General features: G+C 50.3%; 1 protein-coding gene across 1 annotated transcript; it reads right to left on the bottom strand.

The window, feature by feature from the left end:
• Positions 1-2,551: 2,551 nt before the first annotated feature.
• cdc23 (CDC23 (cell division cycle 23, yeast, homolog)) lies at positions 2,552-13,452 on the bottom strand. The gene is made up of 16 exons (XM_036525081.1): positions 13,324-13,452; positions 12,884-12,956; positions 12,428-12,565; positions 12,000-12,042; positions 11,753-11,858; positions 11,174-11,306; positions 10,145-10,322; positions 9,952-10,049; positions 9,221-9,302; positions 6,656-6,809; positions 6,086-6,205; positions 4,774-4,849; positions 4,590-4,651; positions 4,006-4,084; positions 2,824-2,943; positions 2,552-2,729 (listed from the first exon to the last, which is right to left on the bottom strand). Exons 1-16 carry the CDS (start codon positions 13,428-13,430, stop codon positions 2,562-2,564), a joined length of 1,737 nt encoding a protein of 578 aa, XP_036380974.1. The 5' UTR covers positions 13,431-13,452; the 3' UTR covers positions 2,552-2,561.
• Positions 13,453-13,964: the final 512 nt, after the last annotated feature.

Here is a 13,964-nt window from a genome sequence, read left to right as displayed (position 1 = left end):
AGCTTAAGCCTGTGGTGACTTGCCTAAAATGAACAGCAGATGGTATGATCAGAGGCTTACCTGTGCCCAGGTAATGAGGGCCATTGTTTGCAGTGCCTTTCCACGCAGGAGAGAGAGGGAGTCAGGCTTCGTGATCTCCAGTGCGGTCGGAGCTGTCATGTGACTCACTGATTTGAACCACAGTGTTTTGCTGCTGAGAGCAAGTCTTGATTGGTTCATACGCTTCAGTGACTGGCAGCGTACGGTGACCTCAGCCTCAACCTCCTATCACGGCATACAGAGAGGAATCACAGACTGATCTACAGTGTGGTCATGTATGACATCACACCTGTGCAGCTGAAGCGGCTGGACTCGCCTTCAAACAGGCCAGAGGCTTTCGGAGACCTGCAAAATGGTTGCCCTCGGAGTGAGGATGTCCTAACATGTAAAAGCACAGGTGCTGCGGACATGCAGACAGACGGGAAACGATGCCACATTGTGCTGGGCAGTATTCATGCAAGTTCAGGGGGACCTTTTCGTACCACGGACCACGTGTCTGTGGATGTTTTTTTTTTCCACAGAACACCACCCCCTTACACTATTCCACACTGAGATTGACTGTTAGAGGGCACAGAACACCACCCCCTTACACTATTCCACACTGAGATTCACCGTTAGAGGGCACTGAGGTTATTCATACGCAATACATGTACCATGCTGAAAGAGCCACTCTGTTCATTGGGTAACATTTTTTCATGCCAATTAAGCTGGATACAGGGCTGGGAGCTTTGGTGTGTTTTATGCGTTTAGGACAGAGCCAAGTGCATACTGACTGCACAGCCACCTGTCCCCGTATCTTTCATATGCTGATTTTCATATTCATGTGCAAAACTGCATTCCCTGTTGTCACACTGGATTTCCCATCGCTGTGTTCAGCCTGTGCCTCAAAGCACGTGCAGACATTTCAGCTCCTTCTACACATGAACTCATTTTCATCAGAAATTTTCAGTTTTAAGTGTTTCTTTACGAGTAGAGACCCAATTACACCCGTTTCACCTCACAGGCTTTGAATTGATCACATAAAGGGCTTTCTCAAAGTTCAAACAGACTACAGAACACTGGCAGAACTGTAGACAAGGAGGTCTTTACTTGGTAACTGCAGGTTTAATCTTTCACCTTTGTGAATATCACCACTCCAATGTGGAAAAAGGATTACTTTATTTTCCATGTACAAGTCATTCAAACAGACATACCAGCCAACGTTACAGTACTTTACAAATACAGGAGTCTTTACAAGGGCTGTTTTGAATTTTATTACAAAGCCAAACTTGCTTTCTCCTTATCTTCCTCCTTTACTAAACACAAAATCATGCAAAAACTGCGAGTGTAAAATCTGATGAGCCAAGAGAGGGCGCTTTTTCTGGAAAGGAAAGCATTTCTGTCGGCCTTGTGTATTTCAGCTACATGTGCTCCATCACTGCAAAATAATCTCCCAGTGCTCAACAGCGCCACCTACCAGTGGGGTCAGTCCTAGCAGTTCTGCTCAGGTGCACCTCTGGGCCCACCGATCAATTCGAATCAGGGAAAATTCCAATCTGCTCCAGTATGACTGACATTAATGATTTTCTCTGGGAAGACGCACCTCACTCTCGATGTCACCCACAGGCTCAGAGCACAGCAGGGGTTTGGCACTGCATAAGAGACACGTGCAAATCGAGCAGAGCCCTTCCCTGCATACCAGTCACATCAATCCACATGGCTGCGACCACTATGCCTAACGCCGACAGGAGCAGGCAGCTCGGACACACACGGGCACCCGGCTGCTTGAAACAAGCTGCTACCATTGCAATGGCAGGATGTCATCAGCACCCTGTTAAAAAGCACACTAGCAGGGTGTCGTCGTCACCCCGGCCCGCTTCATCAGCAGCCAGGATGGAGCTGAGAGGCACCTCATCTTCTGAGCCAACACCAGCCTTGTAAGGGTGAGGACGTCTGCTCTTATTTACAGGGGAGAGCTGTGCGCTCGGGTGTAAATGCAGGGCAGGGTAGCAGGGTATCGGTGAGAATTAGAGACAGGCCTCCCTCTGACTCCTCTGTCTCACTGCCATCTCCTCCGTCTACAGCATCACAAAGGGAGATGCCCCCCGCAGTGTCTCTGATGAGCAGCTCCGATTCTGAGAAACCGGAGCGGAACTCTCCCCCCCCACCCACAGGGTGCGGATGAGATGAGACGGTAACCACCGCGGGAGACCGTCTGAATAAGGAGCGGGAGGTTTTTAAGCTTCAGGGCTCCAGAGCAGAGCAGAGCAGAGCAGACCAAGGACTCCCAGAGTCTGAGAGAGGATGTCAAAGCAGACACTCAGCGGGAGGGGGAGACGAGGGACAGGTGAGTGAGGGAGGGAGGGACAGGTGAGTGAGAGAGAAGAGGACAGGGGGGACACGAACGGCAGGGGGAGAGAGAGGAGAGGGGGCCCGTGTCGTGGGGGGGGGGCGGGGTCAGTGTCAGGGGGTGACCGAGGACAGGTTTGACAGGGGAGAGAGAGGAGAGGGGGCGCGTGTCGTGGGGGGGGGGAGGGTCAGTGTCAGGGGGTGACCGAGGACAGATCGAGGGGCGACATCCGGCGCACTGGGGTGTTGTTGTTGGACAGCGACCCGAAGACGCAGGGGAGCGAGAGGTCACCCGCGGACGCCTCCCCCTGATCCCGGACCTGTGAGATCTGCCGCAGCAGAGCCTTTCCCTCCTCTCGGGCCTGCAGAGACAGATCTGAGATCAGCAGGTCTGTACACACACACACACACACACACACACACACACACACAGGAGGGCGAGAGGCGGGCACTCACGTCGTTGTAGTCGCAGCAGCGCTGGGCGCAGAGGGAGGCCTCGTCGTAGCGTTTGCTCTTAAAGTAATACTGGCCCAGGTACCGTAGGGCCGTGCTCACCTCCACATGCTCCAGCTGCTCCTGCAGAGAGAGAGAGCGAGAGAGAGAGCGAGAAAGAGAGGGACAGAGAGAGGGACAGAGAGAGGGAGAGAGGGAGAGAGGGAGAGAGAGAGGGAGAAAGAGAGAGAGTCAGAGAGAGAGCGAGAGCGAGAGAGGGAGAGAGAGAGAGAGAGGGAGAGAGAGTCAGACAGAGACATAGTCAGACAGCCACAGAGACATAGTCAGACAGTCAGACAGAGAGAGACATAGACAGAGACAGAGACAGAGACAGAGAGAGAGAAATACAGAGATAGACACAGACAGACAGAGAGGCACACAGAGTGACACACACACACACCCAGAGAGAAAGTTAACCACTGTGTCTCAATGTTTTATTCTATCATCTTTCACCTATGTGTAAGTGCCTTAGCACGAAATCTCCTGTTATGCAAAAAAGCACACGATAGAGAACCCAGAATTGTTTTTTCCCCTTTTCTTTCATCCTTGCGGAGCCGTTCAATTACACCTACTGCAGACTGATAACTGCAGTCGTTCCGGTACTGGAGAGGAGACAGAGGGGCCCATGAGCGCTCGTGTCGTACTCTGCCTCACTCACAAAAGTGTCTGCCAAGTGAATAAATGTAAACGAGGAGGAGAGATTCAGAGAGTGGCAGAAGGAGAGAGAAGGAAAGAGGTATGTGCAATGTCTGCTCTCCAGGTGTATCTGTATACATTTACATTTATTCATTTGGCAGACGCTTTTACATATGTTACAGTTCTTTACAATGTTATCCATTTATACGGCTGGATATTTACTGAGGCAACTATGGGTTAAGTACCTTGCCCAAGGGTACAGCAGCAGTGTCCCAGCGGGGATCGAACCGGCAACCTTTCGGTTACGAGTCCTGCTCCTTAACCACTATGCTACACTGCCGCCCGTATCTAGTATAGAGGTCAGTGACAGGGCAAGAATTTATGTACTCACTGTCTGTCACTGATGTTACAAGTTTTCATAAAAGTGTACACTACCACATAACACGATTTAATGTACTCTGTCTCATGCACACATTCGCACACACGCGCATACGCGCACGCACACCTTACCCCACAGGAGAAGATGTCCTGGATGTAGATGATGTAACAGTGGGCGGCTTCATCCGCCTCGTTTAGCTGCTCATGGAGTCTGCAAACACAGGAATCACGTCAAAGAAAAGCATCAACACAAAAGCTCTACTGTACGCAAATATGGATTCCATTACCTTACAGGTATCTGCAGTAAGTTTTCTGTGAGACATAATACCAATATACAATATCAAAGTACAAATTTCCATAAGCTGGCAGTTCAGTTGTTCCAAATATCCGACTGTATGGACATTTGACTGATTTCTTGGGGCAGTATTCAAATACACATTAATTTAGAAAAGTTTTATGGATATGCAAGTTATCTTTTCTCATTGATATTCACGCAAGGGAGCCCAACTGCATAAAATGACAGAAAATCCAATTATATTAATTTTCTTGTCAGAGCGTGTGAGTGAATGCAGATCTCTTTGCAGAGAGTTTTCTTAAAATTTATCTTAAAACCCTACACCCTTTTGGAATATCCAAATATAAAAACTATTTAAATTCACACCTCTAGCACACACACACACACACACACACACACACACACACACACACAGACTCACTTTGCCAGCTTGAGCAAAGCCATCCTCTCCACGTCCCCTACAGAATACGCCCTCCAGTAACACTGAAACACACAGGAAGAGAGACAGAGAATCAGACGCCATTGTACACCATTCTCTACAGGAGAGGCTGCTAAGCGTTCCGGTTGAACACTGCAGATATGGAAAGGACTGGGTGGGGTCTGACCTTCTTGGCCTCCACCTGCTGAGAGAGTTTCTCATAGCACTCTCCCAGAGCAACCAGCATGCGGGAGTCATTGGGCCTGAAACAACACAGCAATCAATCATCAATATGAACATACAATCATCAATTTATCAATATGAACATACAATCATCAATATGAACATACAATCATCAATTATCAATATAAACATAACACATGCTGCAGAGACATTTACATTTTACATTTTATTCATTTGGCAGACGCTTTTATCCAAAGCGACTTACATAGGTTACAGTTCTTTACAATGTTATCCATTTATACAGCCAGATATTTACTGAGGCAACTGTGGGTTAAGTACCTTGCCCAAGGGTACAGCAGCAGTGTCCCAGCGGGGATCGAACCAGCAACCTTTCGGTTACGAGTCCTGCTCCTTAACCACTATGCTACACTGCCGCCCCAGAGACAACACTGACACACACACACACACACACACACACACACACACACACACACACACACACACACACACACACACACACACACACACACACACACACACACACACACACACACACACACACACACACACACACACACACACACACACACACACACACACACACACACAGAAGTACAGGGAAGGGTGACAGGACCAGCTCCCCATCTTAAACTGCTCATTTATGCAGACACTTAAGCCTGGACTTAATGAGCGCTTGCCTTAAATTCTAGTCACAATTACACATGCTACTTTTTAAATAAAAACACAAATTATTGGTTTTGGTGACTGCTGGAATTGCAAAACTGTTTCTGATGAAGAAGCGCAACATTTATATTTGATCGCTTGTCAAAGTAAGGAGATTATTGGCTGGATCCATTCAATGTCAAAGTCAAAGTCAAAGTCAACTTTATTGTCAATTCTCCAATATGCACAGGGCATACATGTTTGTCCTTTAGTCTGAAAACAGACATCACTGGGGTGTTTAAAATCATAAAACAGAATAAGGAACATTTTGCCTGTGCGTAGACTGGCCTGTGTCCAGACCCAACGCAGCAGGGACATATCCTTGGCAGATCACAGGGAAATGACCAGGTGGGAATGTTATGCTTTCATTAATATCTGTACACTACAGAGGGACATGATGTGACTGGGGTTAAGTACCTTGTCCCTGAGTACAACAGCAGTGCCCAAACTGGGAATAAAACCTGCAACCTTGCATTCAAAAGCTTAGAGCCTCATACCCAGTATGCAACATGTCCTCAAACACCCACACACACACACACACACACACACACACATTCACACACACACACACATTCACAGACACATATACTCACCTGAGCTGGTGTGCCCTGCGGTAGTAGTACAGACAGTAGAAGGGCATCTTGAGGATCTCGTAGGTCTGGCCCAGGCCATACCAGGCCCTGTAGTCTCGCTTGTTCACCTCGATGGCATGTCTGCTCAACACAAAGACACCTTGAGAACGACACGTCTGCTCAACACAACGACGCGCTGAGGACAGAGTCTCTGCTGAGGGCAGGTGTGTGCATCAGCAGGTGAGTGCAGGTGGTGGGCAGGTGTGCACAGGTAGTGGACAAGTAAGTATGGGCAACATATAGGTGTGTGTGCGGGTGGCATACAGGTGTGGGTTTGCAGCACACAGGTGTGTGTTTGCAGCATACAGGTGTGTGTGCTGCAGGCAGGTGTGCGTGTGTGTGCGTGCGTGTGTGTGCGCTGCATACAGGTGTGTGTGTGTGTGTGTGTGTGTGTGTGTGTGTGTGTGTGTGTGTGTGTGTATGTGTGTGTGTGTGCATGCGCTGCAGACAGGTGTGTGTGTGTGTGTGTGTGTGCGCGTGTGTGTGTGTGCGTGTGTGTGTGTGTGCGTGTGTGTGCGCGGCAGTGCTGACCTGTAGGCCTGGATGGCTGCAGAGGTGTTCTTCATCTCCATGTACTCGTGGCCCATGAGGGTCCAGGCACCCAGGCAGCGCGGGTTCAGCTTCAGAGCCCTCTGGAAGTACAGCGCCGCCTTCTCATGCTGCGAGCGCAGGCTGTAGTAGTTACCTGCACACACCGACACCAGCCATTACACTACAGAACCCCGTACAGCAGCACCGACACCAGCCATTACACTACAGAACCCCGTACAGCAGCACCGACACCAGCCATTACACTACAGAACCCTATACAGCAGCACCGACACCAGCCATTACACTACAGAACCCTATACAGCACCGACACCAGCCATTACACTACAGAACCCCGTACAGCAGCACCGACACCAGCCATTACACTACAGAACCCTAAACAGCAGCACCGACACCAGCCATTACACTACAGAACCCCGTACAGCAGCACCGACACCAGCCATTACACTACAGAACCCCGTACAGCAGCACCGACACCAGCCATTACACTACAGAACCCTAAACAGCAGCACCGACACCAGCCATTACACTACAGAACCCCGTACAGCAGCACCGACACCAGCCATTACACTACAGAACCCTATACAGCACCGACACCAGCCATTACACTACAGAACCCTATACAGCAGCACCGACACCAGCCATTACACTACAGAACCCCGTACAGCAGCACCAACCCCAGCCATTACACTACAGAACCCTATACAGCAGCACCGACACCAGCCATTACACTACAGAACCCTATACAGCACCGACACCAGCCATTACACTACAGAACCCCGTACAGCAGCACCGACACCAGCCATTACACTACAGAACCCCATACAGCAGCACCGACACCAGCCATTACACTACAGAACCCTAAACAGCAGCACCGACACCAGCCATTACACTACAGAACCCCATACAGCAGCACTGACACCAGCCATTACACTACAGAACCCCATACAGCAGCACCGACACCAGCCATTACACTACAGAACCCTAAACAGCAGCACCGACACCAGCCATTACACTACAGAACCCCATACAGCAGCACTGACACCAGCCATTACACTACAGAACCCCATACAGCAGCACCGACACCAGCCATTACACTACAGAACCCTAAACAGCAGCACCGACACCAGCCATTACACTACAGAACCCTATACAGCACCGACACCAGCCATTACACTACAGAACCCCATACAGCAGCACCGACACCAGCCATTACACTACAGAACCCTAAACAGCAGCACCGACACCAGCCATTACACTACAGAACCCTATACAGCACCGACACCAGCCATTACACTACAGAACCCTAAACAGCAGCACCGACACCAGCCATTACACTACAGAACCCTATACAGCAGCACCGACACCAGCCATTACACTACAGAACCCTATACAGCAGCACCGACACCAGCCATTACACTACAGAACCCTAAACAGCAGCACCGACACCACACACTCAACCCCGTACAGCAGCACCAACACCACACACTCAACCTTATACAGCAGCACCAACACCACACACTCAACCCTATACAGCAGCACCGACACCACACACTACACTATAGAAGGCCCAGCTGTAGTAGATTCCTGCACCCCATCACAGCAAAGTAAAGAGAGAGACACATTCTGCACCGTGTGAGAGAGCCCCCCCGAGTCTCTGTGCCAGAGGAGCCCACACTGTACTTGCCCATAATGCAATGCATTGCAATGCATTTCCACCCCACCCCACACCTGTGCGTCTCCTCCCTATGAGGGGTCACACCTGTGCGTCTCCTCCCTATGAGGGGTCACACCTGTGCGTTTCCTCCCTATGAGGGGTCACACCTGTGCGTCTCCTCCCTATGAGGGGTCACACCTGTGCGTCTCCTCCCTATGAGGGGTCACACCTGCGCATCTCCTCCCTATGAGGGGTCACACCTGTGCGTCTCCTCCCTATGAGGGGTCACACCTGTGCGTTTCCTCCCTATGAGGGGTCACACCTGTGCGTCTCCTCCCTATGAGGGGTCACACCTGTGCGTCTCCACCCTATGAGGGGTCACACCTGCGCATCTCCTCCCTATGAGGGGTCACACCTGTGCGTCTCCACCCTATGAGGGGTCACACCTGCGCATCTCCTCCCTATGAGGGGTCACACCTGCGCGTCTCCTCCCTATGAGGGGTCACACCTGTGCGTCTCCTCCCTATGAGGGGTCACACCTGTGCGTTTCCTCCCTATGAGGGGTCACACCTGTGCGTCTCCTCCCTATGAGGGGTCACACCTGCGCGTCTCCACCCTATGAGGGGTCACACCTGCGCATCTCCTCCCTATGAGGGGTCACACCTGCGCGTCTCCTCTCTATGAGGGGTCACACCTGTGCGTCTCCTCCCTATGAGGGGTCACACCTGTGCGTCTCCTCCCTATGAGGGGTCACACCTGCGCGTCTCCTCCCTATGAGGGGTCACACCTGCGCGTCTCCTCCCTATGAGGGGTCACACCTGTGTGTCTCCACCCTATGAGGGGTCACACCTGCGCGTCTCCACCCTATGAGGGGTCACACCTGTACTCACCGATAACGCAGCACGTCTCCACCCTGTATTTGTCGATCTCCACCAAGTTGTGAGCCAGGTAGCTGAGCTCAGGCTTCATGCTCTGAGGACAGACGCATGGACAGGGTCACAGACAGACAGACAGACAGGCGTGTGGACAGGGTCACAGACAGACAGACAGACAGGCGTGTGGACAGGGTGACAGACAGACAGACAGGCGTGTGTACAGGGTGACAGACAGACAGACAGGCGTGTGTACAGGGTGACAGACAGACAGACAGACAGGCATGTGGACAGGGTGACAGACTGACAGACAGACAGGCGTGTGGACAGGGTGACAGACAGACAGACAGGCGTGTGGACAGGGTGACAGACAGACAGACAGACAGGCATGTGGACAGGGTCACAGACAGACAGACAGACAGGCATGTGGACAGGGTGACAGACAGACAGACAGACAGGCATGTGGACAGGGTGACAGACAGACAGACAGGCGTGTGGACAGGGTGACAGACAGACAGACAGGCATGTGGACAGGGTGACAGACTGACCCATGACCAGGTTCACAGGCTGTAGTCTAGTGTGTACTTTCTTTAACCCTTTCACGCGTACAGTCAAACTGGTGTGATCAGAACACTAGATTGGAAAAATTCTAAGTAACGTTAGCTATGAGGAAACAGTAATTTAACGTTACAAAGTACAGCAAATGCGTGGGTGAAAGCTATGAGAAGCGTAATGGCGGTCTCGCTCACTCTGACGTAGAGCAGGTTGGAGAAGGTGTCCATGTTCTCGATGCGGTAGGGATCCTGCTCTCTCAGCTCGTTGAACAGAGACAGGGCCTGGTCTATGTCTGCAACAGAGAGAGGGAGGATACAGCCGCTGCCCCCAGCACACGAGACCGGACGGACAGACAGACTGACGGACGGACAGGCAGGAAGGACTCACCTCGGATGTTGTGGTAGGCCACGGCGATCTGGGAGATGATGTAGGTGCTCTTGGAGAAGCCGGCGTCGATCAGGCTCTGGTACTTCTGCATGGCCTCTTTGATCATCTGCAGCTCTGTGTAAATGTGAGCCAGGAAGAAGTCCCTGATCCAGCAGTCCGGCAGGGACAGAGACTTCAGCTGGAGGGAGAGACAGAGACACACACACAACACTATCAAATCTGCTTCACTGTGCCAGTACAACGCAGTGAATGTACAACAGTGAGCAAAACCTTGTGAGGTGTGTGTAAGGCTCCAGTGTTGTGTGTAACTATAGTGTGTGTCAGGTTACAGTGCAGTGTGTAAGGTTACAGTGCAGTGTGTAAGGTTACAGTGCAATGTGTAAGGTTACAGTGCAATGTGTAAGGAGGCGGTGCAGTGTGTAAGGCGGCGGTGCAGTGTGTAAGGTTACAGTGCAGTGTGTAAGGTTACAGTGCAGTGTGTAAGGTTACAGTGCAGTGTGTAAGGCGGCGGTGCAGTGTGTAAGGTTACAGTGCAGTGTGTAAGGCAGCGGTGCAGTGTGTAAGGTTACAGTGCAGTGTGTAAGGTTACAGTGCAGTGTGTAAGGCGGCGGTGCAGTGTGTAAGGTTACAGTGCAGTGTGTAAGGCAGCGGTGCAGTGTGTAAGGTTACGGTGCAGTGTGTAAGGTTACAGTGCAGTGTGTAAGGCAGCGGTGCAGTGTGTAGGGTTACAGTGCAGTGTGTAAGGCGGCGGTGCAGTGTGTAAGGTTACAGTGCAGTGTGTAAGGCAGCGGTGCAGTGTGTAAGGTTACAGTGCAGTGTGTAAGGTTACAGTGCAGTGTGTAAGGCAGCGGTGCAGTGTGTAGGGTTACAGTGCAGTGTGTAAGGCGGCGGTGCAGTGTGTAAGGTTACAGTGCAGCGTGTAAGGTTACAGTGCAGTGTGTAAGGCAGCGGTGCAGTGTGTAAGGCGGCGGTGCAGTGTGTAAGGTTACAGTGCAGTGTGTAAGGTAGCAGAGTCCAGCGGAGCAGCACCATCTCGATGTTGGTGATGAGGTTGCACAACTCCAGCCAGGCTCCCCAGTGCAGAGGCAGGGCGTGAGTCGCCTCCACAAACACATCCACCGCCTCCTTCAGCAGGTCCAGCTTCCGCAACACCACCCCGTACCTGCAGAGAGACGCGCACTGTCAGCTCCGACACCCTGCACCACAGTCAAGCACCACACACAGGGCTGTGTGGATGCAGTACTCTCTGTGTATAAATTACAGATTGTGTTACAGGCAGATGACTGCAGTACTGCACATGTGTAAGTGCAGGTGGATGGGGCAGCTGTGTAGCATAGTGGTAAGAACCAGAGCTGGTAACCAAAAGGTTGCGGATTTGATTGCCCACTCGGGCACTGCTGCTACCACCTTGGGCAAAGTACATAACCCACAATTGCCTCAGCAAATATCCAGCTGTATAAATGGGTAACATGTAAAGGCTGTAAGCTATGTAAGTCTTTCTAGACAAAAGCATCTGGTAAATGACAATGATGTAGCGTAATGCAATGAATACAGTACTGTACGTGTGTAAGTGTTAGATCGTGTGCTCCAGGTGTGTCAGGCACGCACAGGTAAAGAGCGAATCCGTCCAGCTCTCCCGCCCGGTGCTTCTTACTCAGCTCCACCCTCAGCTCCCTCAGCGCCTCGTTCCGCACCTGACCCTTCTCCAGAGGCCCTACAGCCAGTCACAGCACAGACACAGAGGCTGACCAATCACCTCACAGCAACCAGATCCCACCCCCCAACACATTAACCCAATCATGTCATCAATCAAAGACAGGATTACTGCTAGTGTTGACACAGCACATGGCCTCACCCAAGCTGTCCACAGTCTCATCGTCTTTCTTCTTTTCTCCAGACTAGAAGAGATGAGAAAAGCGGTAGACATTTTAACGTGAACAAGTCTTAATTATTTTCGCAGTTCCATTAATTGCTTCTCTGACTTTCACCGCCACATGCTCTATCCTAGCTTGACAACTTCTATCTGCGTTTCAATCTTATCCTTTTAATGTCTTTTCCAGTGGAGGACAGTACTCTGTACTTGATCTGAGGTGCCCTCATAACACCCTGTGGCAGAGTATGTGCAACCAACCAACCAACTCATTGTCATTTATTTTCTTCGCCGCTTCTAAATTTAACTGCCCCTCTGGGATCAATAACAAATCCCTTATCCTGAGGGATGAGACATCCAGCACTGCTGTTACAGAAAGAGACCAGAGGGCGCTGACACTGCCCCCATCTCACCAGGTAGCGCGAGTACATGTACAGGAAGTAGGCCTTCTGACTGCGGCAGCCGCGGAGGAAGTAGGCGGCACGGTCATACTCCTTCAGGTCGAAGTAGGACTTGGCCAATCCCAGCGCGTCTAGATCCTGGGCATCCTCCTGCAGACGGACGCAGACTCAGCGAGTCATGGTGGAGGTGCTCATCTCGAGTCACATACATTACATCACATTACATTCATTTAGCAGAAGCTCTTATCCAGAGCAACTCCCAGCACAGTAAAACAGAAATGTATCCATTCAAGCTGAATGAGCAACAGCGCCAGACCAGGCTCACATTACTCCCAGACCAGCGAGTGTGAGCATAACACTAATCAAGCCACACAATTTAACTTGTGCGATCAGGCTAGACTGGGGAAGCCAAGTATACTACCGTACATCAATCTCTACACATACATATAAAAATCACACACAAAGTACCTCAGTGAAAGGGGGTGGCGGGGGCAGCTCGTTCATGGGTAAGGGGTCCAGGGCAAAGGCCAGCTCCGACGCCCTGGAACGAACACTAATGTCACAGCTGATTCCGAAGAGGTCACTTTGCCAGCGTTAAGTGCGCACATTAGTGACAGCATTCTCGTCACCAAGAAATGTTTTGATCACTCAACAGCTGGCGCGTTATAAACCAGCTAAAAACAGCAGACAACACACTGCAACGCACAGAATCTTAAATAGCTAGATTTTACGTTATTTTACTTAGAAGCATGTTAAACATCGCATTGCTGACAGACGTCCATCAACCCATTTAGAGTGCCTTGCTTGTCATCCAGCTAGCTAGCTAAGCTACCAAAACAACATGACACACGCGATAAACGGCTTGCCCAGGTACACAAGAATCTGCGAAGACAGAAAACGCCTCTCACCATTTCACACTGTGGACCAGGCCCCTCTCTCTACAAAGTGTTATTACATAAATAAGTTGCTTTTTTATCTGCACCAAATCTCCAAATTCGCTAGAAAGCGCCGCCATTTTTTCGTACTGTCCCGCGGCCGGTTCGCCTTCTGAAAAGCGGTGTTTGAGTAAGGCCTTCTGCTATTGGACGAACGTTCGTTCAGATTGTCCAATAGTATTGCGACGCTGGTTTTCGGCATAGAAAAAGTGCCATCTTGATAAGGGCCAACAAACGCTAAGAAATACCTAATGAAAAGGACATTAATTTTTCTCAGCTATTGTAAAATACAACGGAGAAAAACAACAACAATGTTATACCCTTCTAGCACAGGAAGATAAGAAGCAAGATAAAAGGACCATATATTACATTTGTAAAAAAAGGACATTTTTGTACCCACTTTCACCAGCAGGTGACAGTGTTAATCTTTGAGTAAATAGAGATGGCCTCAAAAGTCATCACTCCAAGCTACAACATTACTTGTTATTCTGTGAAGCTGACAAAGACAACCACACACAGAGAAAAGCATGTATATGCGCAACCAGAATGTAAATAAGCTATCCTCAAATATCGAAAGCAGCTGCATAAATTGTAATAAAATTTTAATGTACGCA

The sequence above is a fragment of the Megalops cyprinoides genome, chromosome 3 (genome assembly GCF_013368585.1).
Source record: "Megalops cyprinoides isolate fMegCyp1 chromosome 3, fMegCyp1.pri, whole genome shotgun sequence".
Taxonomy (NCBI): domain Eukaryota; kingdom Metazoa; phylum Chordata; class Actinopteri; order Elopiformes; family Megalopidae; genus Megalops; species Megalops cyprinoides.
Note: the sequence above shows the minus strand (reverse complement) of the source record. Positions and strands in the feature narration are given on the sequence as shown.